Consider the following 15,340-nt stretch of genomic DNA (forward strand, 5'->3'; position numbering starts at 1 on the left):
GTGAGTCCCGGGTCCGTGAGTAGGTCTGGCGGATCCTCCCAACTCTTGGGAGTTTGATGAACCTTGATCAGCAGATCAGATGATGGCTGCTGTCCCAAATCCAGGGGTGAGATGAGGATGAGCCAAGACACAAAGCTGGAGCAAGAGGAGAGCGAATCTTCCCAGGAGATTCGTAGGTATACCCCCCAGGGAAGCCAAGGGTGGTGATTTGAATTATACCCTCCAGCAAGGCAGGACTCAAGATATATTCCACCTGCGTTGCCCCAACAGAATTAACCTAAATCCCATCACAGAGTCAATTTCCAGTCATTATAGGGAATGACTACTACCAGCTGCCCAGCCAAGTTGATACCTGACCTTAACTACCACACCACCCCAAATAGGCATGGATAATGAGATTTACAAAACATCACAGAATGGAGGACAATGGCTAGAAGGGCCACATCAAGCGATTCACTGCAGATGGTATATATAAAACACTGAAAGAGAAAAATTTCCAACCAAGAATTAGGTACCCAGCAAAATTGTCCCTCAAATATGATGATGAAATTAGGACATTTCCAGATAAGCAGAAATTAAGGGAATTTGTTAAAACCAAAGCAAACTTACAAGAGATGCTAAAGGGAGCCCTTTGGACAGAGAAGCAACAACAGCCAACAACAACTGACCATTAACATACATGATGATGTAACCCAGAAACCAACCCAGCTATGGAAGTATCCAAAGTAAATAAGCCTGTAAGATTGTAAACAGGGAACCAGAGGCACCAACCGACAAATGAGAACAACTACAAACCAAAAAGAGGGGAAAAAAATCTGTGTCATTACAGAAGTTCTAGATGACAGGGAAGTCAAGACAATTGCAAGGTAGAATGGACTGTTCTAAACTTGGGAAGAAAACTATCAATCACAGGGTAACCTCAAAGAGAAATGATAAACCTTCACATCAAAATAAAAAAGAGGACCAGCATAAATATTCAGCAAATACTGAAACAATAGCAATGAAGGAAGTGATAACATGACTCATAAACAAAACAAGCTCAGCATAGAAAATTAGATGGAAAAAGAAATTAACACCATGAAAAAGCACATGACAAAAATGATAGCAACAAATTCATATTTGCCGATCATTGCATATCTGGCAAGGAACTTATCTCCAAGATTTTTAGCGGAAGAGTGGGTGACCAAACTATGGTACATACCCGTAATGGAATGCTATGCAGCACTAAAGAATAATGTAGAGTCTACAAAACACCACATAACATGGATGAACTTAGAGGACATTATGCTGAGTGAAATAAGTCAATCACAGAAGGACAAATACAGTATTAGTTTGTTGTTGTGGAGGGTCAAGGAAAGGTTTATATATGGACAGAAACTTTCTTGTTGGTTGCCAGGGGTGGGCGGGGAGGGGAGGGAACACTGCAAAAAAGAAAATGCATGGACCGATGTCACTTTAGTTTTTTGTATTTCACTGTACATAAATTATATTTGAATAAAATGCATTAAAAAAAGAAAGTAACAAGAATAGATAGAATACATACTAAGGAGCCTTGGTGGCACAACATTTAAGTGCTTGGCTGCTAAGTGAAAGATTGGTGGTGTGAACCCTCCCAGTTGCCGTGCAGGAGAAAGACCTGTTCATTGCTGTGTTAAAGATTACAGCCTAGAGAGCTCTATCGATCTGTTGTACTCTTGTTGCATGGGATTGCTACTAGTCAAAATCAACTCCTAACAACATCATGTACTAAGATATCTTAGCTAAAGTAATGGAGTGAATTCACTACCGACATTAAATATAGCACTAAATTTAGCATGGGCATATTGGTACATTGGACTGGGAGAAAGGGGAACTAAATATTGGTCATCAGTTCTGTAGCTAACTATGATCTTGGGCAGATTACTGTCTCTAGGCTGTAGTTGGGAGCTCTGGTGGTGTAGTGCCTAAGGCACCTGATTGCTAACCAGAAGCTTGGTGGTTCAAACCCACCAGCCACTCCTCAGAAGGAAGAATAGGCAATCTCCTTCCGTAGTGATACTCCCTTGTAAACCCAAGGAAGGATCTCTGTGAGTCAGAGACTACTTGATGGCACATAACAACAACAGGTCGTAGTTGCTGCATCTACACAGCAAAGGGATTAGGTTACAATCCACTAATGTCAACAAAGGTGATACTTTCCCACTTGGTATTTGGACATGCTATTAGTTGTCAAAGTGTGCAGGGTGAGGAAGAGGCAGGAGATCTAAATAGCCTACAAATATATCCATTTCACCTATGGAGAAACATGAGACTGGGTGATTAGGTTCTTTAGACTCAAATTTATTTTCTGTTGAACAGAATGTGGCCTGTGGATCAGTGCTAATCCAAACCGCCCCCCCCCCCAAATCAGTCCATGATATGAGAAATAAAAATATCAAGAGTAGGCATTTAGAAGTGTTTGTAGCAATTTGACATTGCCAGGACATCATCTGTAGATTCTTGTCATTGGACTGGGTACCTAGACCAGAAGTATTGGTTGCAGAACAGACTAAACAAAACAAGCAAGCAAACAAAACGGGTCCTTCAGAACAGATAGAGCACTGATGGCAGAGCAATGGAAAATCAGAAAGTAAAGCACTATTGTAATGTAAGCTAAGGGAAAGAAACAACAACAAGAAAAACACATAGAACACCCTTTTTCCTATCTGTCATTAGTGTGACACATTTTCTCAGCCAATTCTTAGAAGTTTTTATAAGTAAGATTCTATTGATAATAGATATTGGGATATATTCTTTACTAGTTTTTCACAGAAGGATGAGGTGCTTATTTCTTTCAGGTTGTTGTTTCTTCCTGGATTTTCATACCAACCATTCTCATTTGAAATGAAACTTCATGTCTTTCTGAACTTGTCCCTACAACACACGTCTGCTCTGAACTTGAGCTGCTTTGTCACCTGTCTTTAAGTCTATATCAGCTAACCTGGTCAAAGTGATGTTAACAAAATGAGATAACTCTTAACTTTGAGGGATCCGATGTTACATATTGCTGATGTATATTCAAATATAATGGATTCATCTATGGCAAATACTTCACAGGATAAAGGAGGGAGATGATTATTGAGTCTGGTTGCCTTTGGACAACATTCCAGTGCCCTAATTGTGTTTCTTTGGGATTTCAGTCCATTCTGCGTTGTCCTTTGTGTGCCCCTCCTTTTTATGGAGTCTCTTATACCTCCCTTTACTGTCTCTACAGGCTTGTGGTGGCAAGAGTGCTGTTGGAATTTTCTTTTCTACTTTCAGTTACTTTGAAAGTCATGATATTGTTTCTTAGTAATGCTGAAAGTATGGGCTGCTTGTGGTTTAATTTGCTCTCTGTGTAGATTCTCTGGTATTTTAGGGGAAGATGAGAGAATGATTTTGCATCAGGCAGCTGCATTGGTAAACCTCCTCACTGCTCTTTTCTGGTTTTTCTTAAGTTTCATTGATTATGTTCCGTCTTGAAGTCACTGAACAATTCTGGCTCATTCTTTCTTTCTTCTTCTCCTGTTTTTTTTTTTTTTTTTTTTTTTTGTGTGTGTATCTATGATTATTTTATTGTAAAGGATAACAAACCCAGACCAGCATGAAGAAGAGACACACAGAATGAGGTTGGGGAGCATCTCAAATGCAGAGCTCTGTGTCCCAAAAACCTATTATCCTCCTGTGTTTCAATGTTCTGGTTCATTTTTAATCTATGCTACATTTGCTTGCAGATCTCTTCTAAATTTCATTTATTTTTGTTGAGAATATGCACAACAAAACATACATCAGTTCAACAGTTCTTACACATTTTAATTCAGTAACCTTGATTACATTCTTTGAGTTGTGCAGCCATTCCCACCATCCTTTTCTGATTTGTTCCTCCCTCGTTAACATAAAATCACTGCCTCCTAAGGTTTCTGTCTAATCTTTGGAGTTTCTCTTGTCAGTTTGATCCTATGTAGATAGATCTTGAAAGAGCACGGTGCTCAAGGCAAACCTCTCTTACTAGTTGAGCTAAACTATTTGGTTTTAAAATGAGTTCAAGGGATATTTTTAGCTTAAGGTGTTAAAAGATTATCTCAGGGCAATAGTTTCAGAGGTTCATCCAGCCTCCATGGTTCCAGAAAGCCTAGAGTATGTGAGAATTTGAAGTTCTTCATTTTCCCCCTTTTGATCAGATTCTTCTATGCAGTCTTTTATCAAAACATTCATTTATAATAGACCTAGGTAGGCACCCCCCCCCATCTTTGTTCTTCGAAGTAGCTGGTAGGTTCAAACTGCTGGCCTTTTGGTTTATAGCCAAGTGGCATGCATATATTTTTAAAAGTCCTCCCCCAAGTGATTCTAATGTCTACTTATTCAGTGGTTAAGAACCACAAAATGAAAGAGGTGGAGAAGTGGCCATCTAAGGCACGGTTGGTCTCTGTTCACTGGGAGCAGTAGGAAGAAGTGGAGGAAATGGAATGTGTCGCTAATTGTCTCCATGAACAGCTACCTCTTTTGCCACGGGACCAGAAGAAGATAGCTTTTTTCAGTGAGGCCTTCCCTCCAAACTTCGTGTCTTGTCAAAAACGTCAAAAAGAACAGAAATCATAGGGAGGGAGTAGGAAGAACACTATTACATTGTGGGGATTGTGATCAGGGTCATGAAACAAAATGTGTATGATCAAATGGAAAACCAATTGGCTCTGTAAACTTCAATTCAAATCACAATAAAATTAAAAAAAAAAAAAAGAAGGAAGAAAGATCAAATAGCCCTTATTACTATGATCTGCAGTTGTATCTTGTTTGGGTTATTTGTTTATCTATGTACTCCCATAAGACAGCAAGCTCCTTGAAGATGGGGTTCTTTATTCCATAGCCATCACTGTTTCCCAGTGCCTGGTGCAGAGTAGACCTGTAATAAAATTTTGTGCAGGAATGAATACATGGTATTGTTCATAGACCTAACTAGAGGGGTTTTGTGAATTATAAAGTCTTTATGCATTTTAGTGTGATATTGATGTTTCTGCTTTTGATTATTTTTTCCCCTCACAGCATGTTATGGAAAGCAACCATTGTACTCAGTAGAGGAGTATCAATTCAGTATCGCTACTTCAAAGGGTGCTTTTTAGAACCAAAGGTATGTTTTCTTTATCTAGTTTCCAGTTTATAAAGCAAATACAGTTCTTTCAAAAGCAACTAACTTAAGTTTGAAAACAAAGTAAAATGAGTTTGGTCAAATAACAAAAATAGAACTGTAGATTAATAGCATGTTAGTATCACAAAGCAAGCCACTTCAGAAGCAGACAGTCTGCAACGGAATTTTAAAAAGACTAATAGTAAGTATATTGTCCAAGATTCTTATCATGAAATTGGTTTTAATGAAAAATAAATGTAATTTATAGGTGTGTATTTTTAGTAACTTTTGTTAAACTAATTAACCAGCTGTAAGAGTTATTCTTTTTGTTTTGGTTTAAAATCCTTACTCAGTGGAAACACATTAGAGGAGTATATAGCCAGCTTTAACTGAGTAATTATTTTTTAAAATTTTGACAGTAGCCATCTCTTAGTGGCTACATTGTTTAACTTTTATCAAAATTGAAGTGATTCCTTTTAGATTTTTCAAAAAAGGTCTGGAATCTTTTCTGAAGGCCTTTCAATATTTATTAAATCTGCTTGCTCACAATGATTTTTTATATTGGGATTTTTTTTTTTTTTTTCATATTTAGAAAAGAAAAATAGTTGGTTACTTCTTATTTTAAAGATATTTGCTGAATAGATTCTTTTCCTTCATATTTTTATCTTTGAGCATACTTAGTCTGCATGTGAACAGGAATCCAGGAAGAAAAAATGGATTAGGTCTTTTTTAAGGAAATGTATATACCTTGGGGGTCAGTGAACACTTGTTGTATGTGAAAAATGCAAGCAGCCACTGTAACCCTATTCATTCTCTTAGCCACCATTCTAATAAAAAGAAAGGAATCTGACAACCCCACTGCAGCTGTCTTTTGCACCTATTACGTTTCTTTTCCAAGAATATATTGTAAATACTCAGTAATTGAACTTAAATTACATTATGGTTAATCATTGTGTTGGCTTATCTTGACAATAGTCTCACTTTAATGACTTAGAAAAAGGGCAACTATCATTTATTTGGCACAGAAATAATGTATGATGGCAAAGTTCTTCAGTATAAATTGAACAATTGAGTATAGATACAAAGATCGTAGCATTCATGACACTGAAGCTTATTTAAGGGTCCTATTACATGAAATTTAGCTTTGTAACATAGGAAATCAACTAAATTTTACTAGGAAAGGGATGTTGAGACAAGATAAATGTTAATGGGCAGAGCTTTCTAAAGTAAGACTTTTGTCAACACTGGTCAAATTAAGCCAACCTATAGTATCTTTTTCTCTTCATTGAAAATGTAACCAAAAGCAGCAAATCAGTCCAAAATGCCTTTTTGAAAAAATTGGCAAGAAGTCTACATACAGTTAAAAAACAAACAAGTTTTCCTCCTTGTAATACTTGCAAAAGTTTACAGTATATGTTGGTGAGTGTGTTTCTTTAAGTAGGTGCTCTGTATCGTGTACACATGTACCGTGTGATGCAGGGGCTGCCATGGTAAGTATGTTTTTCATGGAATAGAGTAAATAGCTACATAAAATCCCATGCATACTCTTTTTTCCCCACATGTCAGCTTAAAGTGACTTTTATTTTCTTTTAAAAGTTGGTGGCACTTTTAAAATACAACATAATTTTTTAATAGAAATAATATGGAACTTTGTCTTAGTTGAGCATTGTGAAATGATAGATACAACATACAAGGAGTCTTAAATTGTGAAATAAGGTAAATTATTGGAATGTGTATTTTATGACTATAAAGAATGATAGCAAAACAAAGTAAATATGAGAGTATGAGAAAAAAGATTTTTTTTTTTTTTTAAAGTAGTCTACTCAGACAGTTATACCTGGAAAAAATCTAAGCTAAAAATCTTGTGACTTGGACTTACGCTTCAGCTTCCTCATGAGGGTTTGACCTGATGATTTCTTAAGTCCCTGTCATTGCTAAAATTTTGTTGTAAATAAATAAAATTTAATCATTCATATTTTCTCTTCAATACTTTGCTTTACCTGGCATATTCTTTTTTGTTCAGCAGTTAGAGTCTTGAAATCCTTTTTCTCAATTTTCCACAACTACTCAGTCTCACGTTTTTGAAATTAAAATAAGATGTTAATATGTTGAATTTTTAAATAATTTTACAGATTACAAAGCAAAATATTCTCTTATAAACTATAAACATAGCAAACAAAGGTAGTGCATACTCTGAATAAACACATTGCTATTAGTCTGCAGAAACACCATTAATTTCACATCTTCACTAAAGATACTTTTTACATTAAGATGTAATTTAAACATTTTTGATCCATGTTTACCTCTTATTATGCCTGGAATTAGGGATATTTTCTCATAGTGAAATGTTAACCACTTTTTAATTGTATTGTCTTTGAAATTTTCCTTCATTTCAATGGAACTAGGTCTTTATTTTTCAGTAACATATCTATGTTTCTCATTTTTAAAGGTGGTAACATACATTGACAATTAGATTCATTCCAAACTCTTTACATTGTTCTTAATCTCCCCTTATTTTTGTTTAATCCCTAAAGAAAAGAAACAAGATATACAGAGTGATCATTAATGATAGGCATATAATTATTCATTTTCAGAATAACCCAGGTTGTCATTTTGCACAGTAGATTGTTAAGATAGTAAAATACTTCTGAATGTTGTATACTGTCATATGTTAGATGAGATTTGAACCTTCTTGGCAATGTCTTGTCAGCCTAGCTTTCTTTGCTTTACTCATCCCTAGGTGATCATCTTTTTATTGGTCTTATTAAAAACAGTAATTTTAAGAACCCTGGGTCTGGCCTTAAATGACATCATAGATGAACTCAGATTACCTTTTACAAAATTGTGGAAAGAAACAAGCAAAATTTTAAAAATTTACGCTTACATATTTTTTGTGACATAAGAAAGCAGTGATACTGCATGACTAGCTGATTATTTTGCTTGGTAGTTTAAAAAAAAAAAACACTGTTACCTATTTATTTTATTTTTATCCGTATTTGAGAAAGCATTTTTGTTTGTTTGTTTTTTTTGAGGAAACAAGTGGATTTTTAAAAGTATTTTTGCTAGAATGCATGCTTAAAACATTTTAGCAATCATCTGATTTATTATATGCTAATTTGTGAAAGAACGCTAGCAATACTGTTAAAGGAATATTTGGACTGATACTGTTACTTTTTTTCCTCCAAGGATCCTCCTTCTACTTAGCTCCAAAATATGTAACATTGTGGCAGCCTCTTGCAGAATGGAACTGTTCTTTCTCACATCTCAAAGAATGAGTTTTTACAGTTAGCATATCAGAAAGGATTGCGTGTTTTGGAGTCATCACTGAGATTTTTAATTTCCCAATGTTCAAGTGTTAATTTTTAAAAAAATAAGTTCAGTGAACCTGAAAATTTGATTACCTTCTTTAGTTTAATAAAGTAATCATAACATTTTGGATATTCAGAGTGTCTTAAAACTTGGTTGTTGTTGTTTTTGTTTTTTTTTCCCCCCCAATATTATAACCAACCAACATGGATTTGCAGTGAATTTGCATTTTAAACACAAAACTTTCTAACCCTCAAAAACTGCACAACATGGATTGGGTGAGTGTTAGCAAACACAGTTTTAAGTTGTCTGTTGAAGTAGACCTTTTGGACCACTCTACAAATACTCTATATGCAGCTTGGTTGTTCTGTGCTATGAGTAGTAGGTTGGTCAAAGGGGTGCGTTTGCTAAAGTGTTGCTAAAATTGCTACAAAAACATATTTCCAACCAATATTTAATTTACACAGCTGTTTTTACATGGTTAAGTATAGGTACTACAGGAGCTCTAGTGGCATAGTGGTTAAAGCATTTGACTGCTAACTGAAGGGTTACTAGTTCAAACCTACCAGCCGCTCCATGGGAGAAAGATGAGGCAGTCTAATTCTGTAAAGACTTACAGCCTTGGAAATCCTGTGTGGCAGTTCTACTCTGTCCTACAGGGTCAATATGAGTTAGAATTGACTCGATGGCAGGGACTTTGAAGTATAGGTACTATAGTTAACACTGTGTAAAGTTTCCCTGGAGCCTGAATTAAAACAAACAAAAATCCCTCTTCTTTCCTCTACCCACTTTTTTTTTCTGTCTCTGCCTACATTTATGTATTGGTGGTACCCTTTTTACCTACTCTGTATTAGTAACTTTTATCAGAATGTAGGTCCAAACTATAGAGAAGAATTTATTTATCAGAGATTAGGAGGGTGGGGAAAGGGGCGAGATTAGTTCTTTCTGGCTGCTTATATATTGCTATGAAAGATTCCTATCTTTAATGTATCAATTTGTAGTTTTTGAGGGCTTAGAAAGTTGTGTTAAAACACAAATTCAAAATCATGTGTCAGGTGAAAAGTTGTAGTAAAAAACATCTGGGTGATGTAGAATTAAATGTATGTCCTTTTTCAGTGTAATTCCAAGGAAATTCATCGTATTTGAAGATGAGCAGTTTCACATTTCCATTTCTTAAAAAATCTACCCTACCAATTCATAAGGGAACCCTTAGAGCAAGGAGATATTCCGCTAGAGGAAATGAGCATTTCCTTAGTAACTCAGCGTCAATGACTTGAATGAATGGCTTATTCTATTTTAGTTTCCAAACTTGAAAATCTTGCAAATTTGGAAGAAAAAAAAAAAAGCACCTATTGTTTTAAGTAGCAGAATTCTTTCTTGTGTTCAGTTACTTAATAATGTACCTGGTTTGTTACATGCTTCTTTGTTATCATTTGGCAGTATCAAATATGATCAATAATGTTCCAGGTTTTTTAAGAGTACATATAATATATGTATAGAAAAAGATTCAACGACTACCCATGAAAGTATTGATAGTGGTTATCCTTAAGTGGTATTATAATCAGTAGTTTTTGTTTTTTCTTATTGCTTCTCTGTGCTTTATTAAATTTCTACAGAGAATATGTAAAGAAGAAAAAAATGAAATATTAAGAGTGTACAGTTTGAGATTTGCTTTTAAAAATTTAAAGTTTTTATTTTGGCACATAATTTTAGGTTTTTTTTTTTTTTTTTCAATCAGAGGAAGTTTAGGAATCCTTTAGATATACTCAGGGAATCTTTGGTGGTAGTTAATTTTTTAAAAATTACTGTAGAAGTTACCAACAACACATAAAACTGTTTTCTTCTTTTAGTAAGGGAACTTGAAAAACAGACAGTATTTAGTATTTTCACCCTGTATGAATTCATAAGCTCTAACGCATAATAGAGGAGCTCTGGTAGCATAGTGACTAAGGCAGTTGACTACTAACTAAAAGGCTGGTGGTTCAAACCCACCAGCCACTCCTCGGAAGGAAGATGGAGCAATCTACTTCCGTAGTGATACTGCCTCAGAAACCGAAGGAAGGTTCGCCATGAGTCGGGTCTGACTCGATGGCAAATAACAACAACAACAACAACGAGGCATAATAGAAAACTAGATTTTGTACCCTTTTTATCAAACTTGTTCTTCAGATTTACCCATCCATCTGTTCTTTCTTTTAGGGTTTCCTATGCTCTTTAGAACAGTGGTTAGTATAATGGAAATCCGGTGTTCTTTCTGCTTTCCATTTATTGTTCTTACATAGGGTTGCTATGAGTCAGAATTGACTCACTGGCATTGGGTTGGTTGGTTGGTTTTTCTAAAATAAATACAATAAAGAACTTATGTCCTTGAATTCCTTGAGTAACTTGGGATAATTGAGCTTGAAGTACTTCCTCCTACTGTCCCTACTATTGTATAATTGTTGGACTTTTCAAACGCTTGGAGAGCAATTTGAGAACAGAAGATGAATACAATATTTGTAATGCCTTTTTGACTGCTAACATACCAAACTTAGAGGATATTTGTTATTAACTTTTAACTTATGACAAAATTAATTTTAGTTAAAAGTGTAAGTTTCTTTGAAAAAATCTGAGTATTGTAGACAGATTAAAGAATGGGTTTAAGACAGTTTTGTTTCTAGTTCATCTTTTTTGTTTTGTTTACTATTTCACCTTCGTTTTCTTCCAGCACTCATCATATTTTATTAGCTGGTACAGTCCTGATTTTTGGCATATGATATTGATGATTAACAAAATGAATCTCTTGGTTTCATATTTAATGTAAGACATAGGCCACAAACAGCTGATGGAGTCATGGGTAGAAAATAAGATAAAAGAAATTATTGCAGACATTTAACTTTTAAATTGCAGACTATCGGTGGTCCATGTCAAGTCATAGTTCACAAGTGGGAGACTCATCTACAACCACGATCAATAACCCCTTTAGGTATGGGCATTAACTGCATCTGTTTGAGGCATATGCATAAAGTTACTAATATGCTGCACAATGGCTTAGTGGGATTTAGTACGTTTTTATTCTAAAGTTTAAAGTTGATGCATTGTCAGTGCTACAAATTTCACTTAGCATTTCATGGATCTTACTTTCAGAACTAAACAATTTTTAATTGCTTTTCTTTATAAACTATTAGAAAGCTTGCCTAGTTATTTTTATTTTCTTAGATTAGATTAATTCATTATGAAATACTTGTTTTTATTTGGAGTGGTTCCAAAGTTTATAAAATAACATTTTTCTTGAAACTGAGCATCCATGGCTTTATTTGATTATTTGCTCAGGTTTAGAGAATTTTGAGGAAAGAATTAATCTAAAACAAAGATTCTTAAATTTTTAACTTTGAGTAGTAACAGAATAAATTATCCTATTTATTCTTTTTTGCTTTCTTTAATCAGTAAATACTTGAATAAACTTGTATGAATAAACAAACATTTCTTGGGTATAGCAGATATATTTTCTTCCACATTTGCTTAATTTCCCTGCTGGCTATTGTAGAATTGAGATATTCAGATAGTTTTTGTTTTAATACTTACTTTTCTTGTGCCTGAAAATGATATTTTTCTTCATACAAGTATTTTTGAATTTTTTTCTATATCAAAATTAGCGTTTGAAATTAATTTCACATACATTAACTTACCTACTTGTGTTCATCTGTAAATTGACTCATTGCTGTGAAATGTTTTTTTTAGCTTCTTGGTTAAGAATTTAAAGATAATAAATGGCTTGCTAGTTACTAGTTTAGATTTGAAAACAGCTGGAATTTCTGTTTTATCTCGTAGCAAGGACACATCTCGTTGAAACAAATATCTCATTCCATCCTCTTTATTGGATTTTCTTTTTTATTATTTTGATACATTATTGATAGTCTATTTAGAGTTTTTATGATAGTATACTTTAGAATGATGATAGTCCTATACTGAGGTTGGAAATTATTAGGTATTAAACATTTAAACAGTTTGCATTTGAAGCATCTTGTAGTTAAATATATTTTCTTATTGTGACAAGTAGGGTGATTTTGCTCCTGGTCATTTGAAAAAAAAATTCATTTTATGATTTTTGGGACTGTAACTTTTATATTTAAGACCTGGGGAAAATCTACCAGAAGATCTTTATTGGAAACGCTTACGTATTTTGATAGTATTTCAGACTTACATTTAAAGTACACAGAGAAGGGGAAATAGGGAAGAGAGATTTAATGTTTTACCCAGAGGGATGAGGCTTTACAGCTTTTCCTATTTGGTTGAAATTTCTGTTAGAATTGGATGTGCTAGCACTTATGCATTTTTGGTAGTTCCTCACAGCTGTCTATACAGGTAAGTTTATACTGTTTGTACAGCTTTCAGCTGGTTATAGAGAATAGCTGGGATTTCAGGAGAATTACATTTTAGACAAATTCAGAATATGCACTACATAAGAATAAGCATTTTAATTGTGCCAAGACCTTTGGTTTGAAAAATCAACAAGAAATTATCATTGTAACAACCTGGTAGTCTCGTACAGTGTGGTGGGTGTGGAAGTTCGTCCCAGTGCCTCTAGAGCCCCTCTTTGAGGAGTTTTCTTTTCTTATTCCTTGTAATATTGTGTGCAATTAGTAAAGTATGTGAGAATTACTACTCTTTGCTAGCCTCCCTAAAAGAGAATTCTTATTGAGGGCTACAATAAATATGCTTATTCACTCTGGGCTGCTTTTAAATTTTAGATTTAATGTTTTTAAAAATCCTTACAGTAAGTAAGTTTTCAGTTGTTCATTCTGTATACATTGAGATTTTAACTAGGTTTCCTATTTTCTTTTAATTCTAGAAAGTGAAATTATTATTGACGATGGACAATTTGGAATACACAGTAAGTGAGATGGCATTTTGAAAGTGTTTGCTGTTGTAGTTGAAATGTCACCTTGTATTCATTAGAAATATATAGCTCAGCAAAATATGACAGAGTATGCCTGTGAAAAGAGAGTCTAACTCCAGAAAACAAATATATTTTGTTAAGTGAGTAGTTTCCAATAAGATCTTATGCTTTACGCTTTTTATCCTTTTGATATTTATTTGGTGGTTTCAGGTATGTTAATATAATTGCTTAAGATTATTATGTTGTTAGCTGCCATTGAGCCCCTGACTCCTGGTGACCCCGCACAATAGAATGAAACAGTGCCTGACCCTGCACCATCCCTGAGATCGGTTGTGGCTGAGACATGATGATCCACAGGATTATCATTTGCTGATTTTCAGAAGTACATCAGCAGGTCTTTCTTACTAGTCTGTCTTAGTCTAGAAGCTCCACTGAAACTTGTTCAGCATCATAGCAACACTCAGACCTCTGCTCAGAGACGTGGTTGCTGCAGCTAAGGGGCATTGGCCAGGAATTGAACCTGGGTCTGCCACGTGGAAGGCAAGAATTCTAATGCTAAACCACCAATGCCGAAGTCATTGCATTTAATTGTTAATATGTTACTGCTTTTTAAACACTAACAAACAATGTATTTGAAATGATGACTAATGTTTCTAAACATTTAAAGTATGAAACATTAAGCTTGTGTATGTTGTATATATATTCATTTATAGTACATTCAGACTAACGGAACTATTCTAATAATTCCCATTGAGTTGTTCAAAATTAATTTATGGTAGAGTGGAAAATACTTTTACTTCTGAGTATGTAGAGAATGTGATACAGTAGTATACTTTTCTGCTTCAATAAATACTTTATCCTGAGAACTCAAATTTTCTTCAGTAACTGAAATTCTCAGTGTAACAGGGTCATCATGCTCATCTGCACTCTCAGTTTAGGTACCATACTGTAGGAGTCAAAATATGGAAAGAGGGTGGACAGAATGTGTACTTTCATGGACTCTGAACCAGAGATAAATTCATAACCAGTTTGCTTTCCTGTTGAGTATAAGAAAGAACACAGCCTGAGTGTTTTGGTTGTGGTTTTACTATGTACATATGTTTATTATGCACATTAGAAATGAACATGTGTCTAGCTGTATTTGAATGGGAAATTTCTTTTCCTTGATTTCATTTGTATTTTTTTTATATTACATCAGATTATTGGTCTGAAATACTTTAATAGGTTTAGTGTTGAGAGTCTTGTCCCCTTTATTATTTACAAACATGTTATTTATGCAGCATATGTCAGAAAGATGTTTAGCAGTCAAATGCCTTAGGCACTGTGCCACCAGAGCTCCTTATGGAGAAGTAGTTTTCTCATTGCTTCTGCCATAAGGAAGGGTCTTATGTCCTGTTACATGTCAATTACTGTTTATCCTTTTCTTTCTTCATTTTTTTGTTGTTATCCTAAATTCACTTTCAGTATGCTTTCAAAATAGAAAGTTGTTTCTCCAACTTTGTCCATGTCTGAAAACTGTACATAACATTAAGAGATTATAGTGATTTTCTTTTAAACATTTGACAATGATTAAATTTTTAAGTTATACCTAAGGATAGAAATTTCTTGTTTTTGTTTTGCTTTTTTGTGTAGCCCTGTTGATAAAAAAGTTTAGGTCCAGAAATATTAAGAACCAGAAATATTTGGCAGTTTTTCTGGTTCTTAATTGAATTTTTACTACCTAGGTTTGTTGAGTTCACATTTCCAACTTCAAGTTAAGAAATCCTAACATAATATTACTGCAGTCATGCAGTCTACTGATAAAATATGTAAATGTGTGAATATAGATTTGACTCAGTTTTATTCTTAACCTTCTCATATCTAAAATCTTCACCAGTGGCATAACCACTTTCAACTGAAACTTTCAAAGTGTAACGTTGTTGTTATGTGCCGTTGAGTCATAGCGACCCCTCCTTGGGTTTCTGAGGTGGTCTCTCTACGGAAGTAGATTGGCCCCATCTTCCTTCCGAGGAGTGGCTGGAGAGTTTGAACCGCCA

The 15,340-nt window shown here is 34.6% G+C and overlaps 1 protein-coding gene across 1 annotated transcript in view; it reads left to right on the top strand.

The window, feature by feature from the left end:
- The window catches only part of GPCPD1 (glycerophosphocholine phosphodiesterase 1), a 61,950-nt gene that overhangs the window by 8,238 nt on the left and 38,372 nt on the right, over positions 1-15,340 (top strand). The window contains 3 exon segments of the mRNA XM_042782490.1: positions 5,038-5,122; positions 11,315-11,390; positions 13,257-13,298. Coding sequence (XP_042638424.1) covers positions 5,038-5,122; positions 11,315-11,390; positions 13,257-13,298 — 203 coding nt within the window.

The sequence above is a fragment of the Orycteropus afer genome, unplaced genomic scaffold (genome assembly GCF_000298275.1).
Source record: "Orycteropus afer afer isolate SDZICR_OR568_19922 unplaced genomic scaffold, OryAfe1.0 scaffold00340, whole genome shotgun sequence".
NCBI lineage: Eukaryota > Metazoa > Chordata > Mammalia > Tubulidentata > Orycteropodidae > Orycteropus > Orycteropus afer.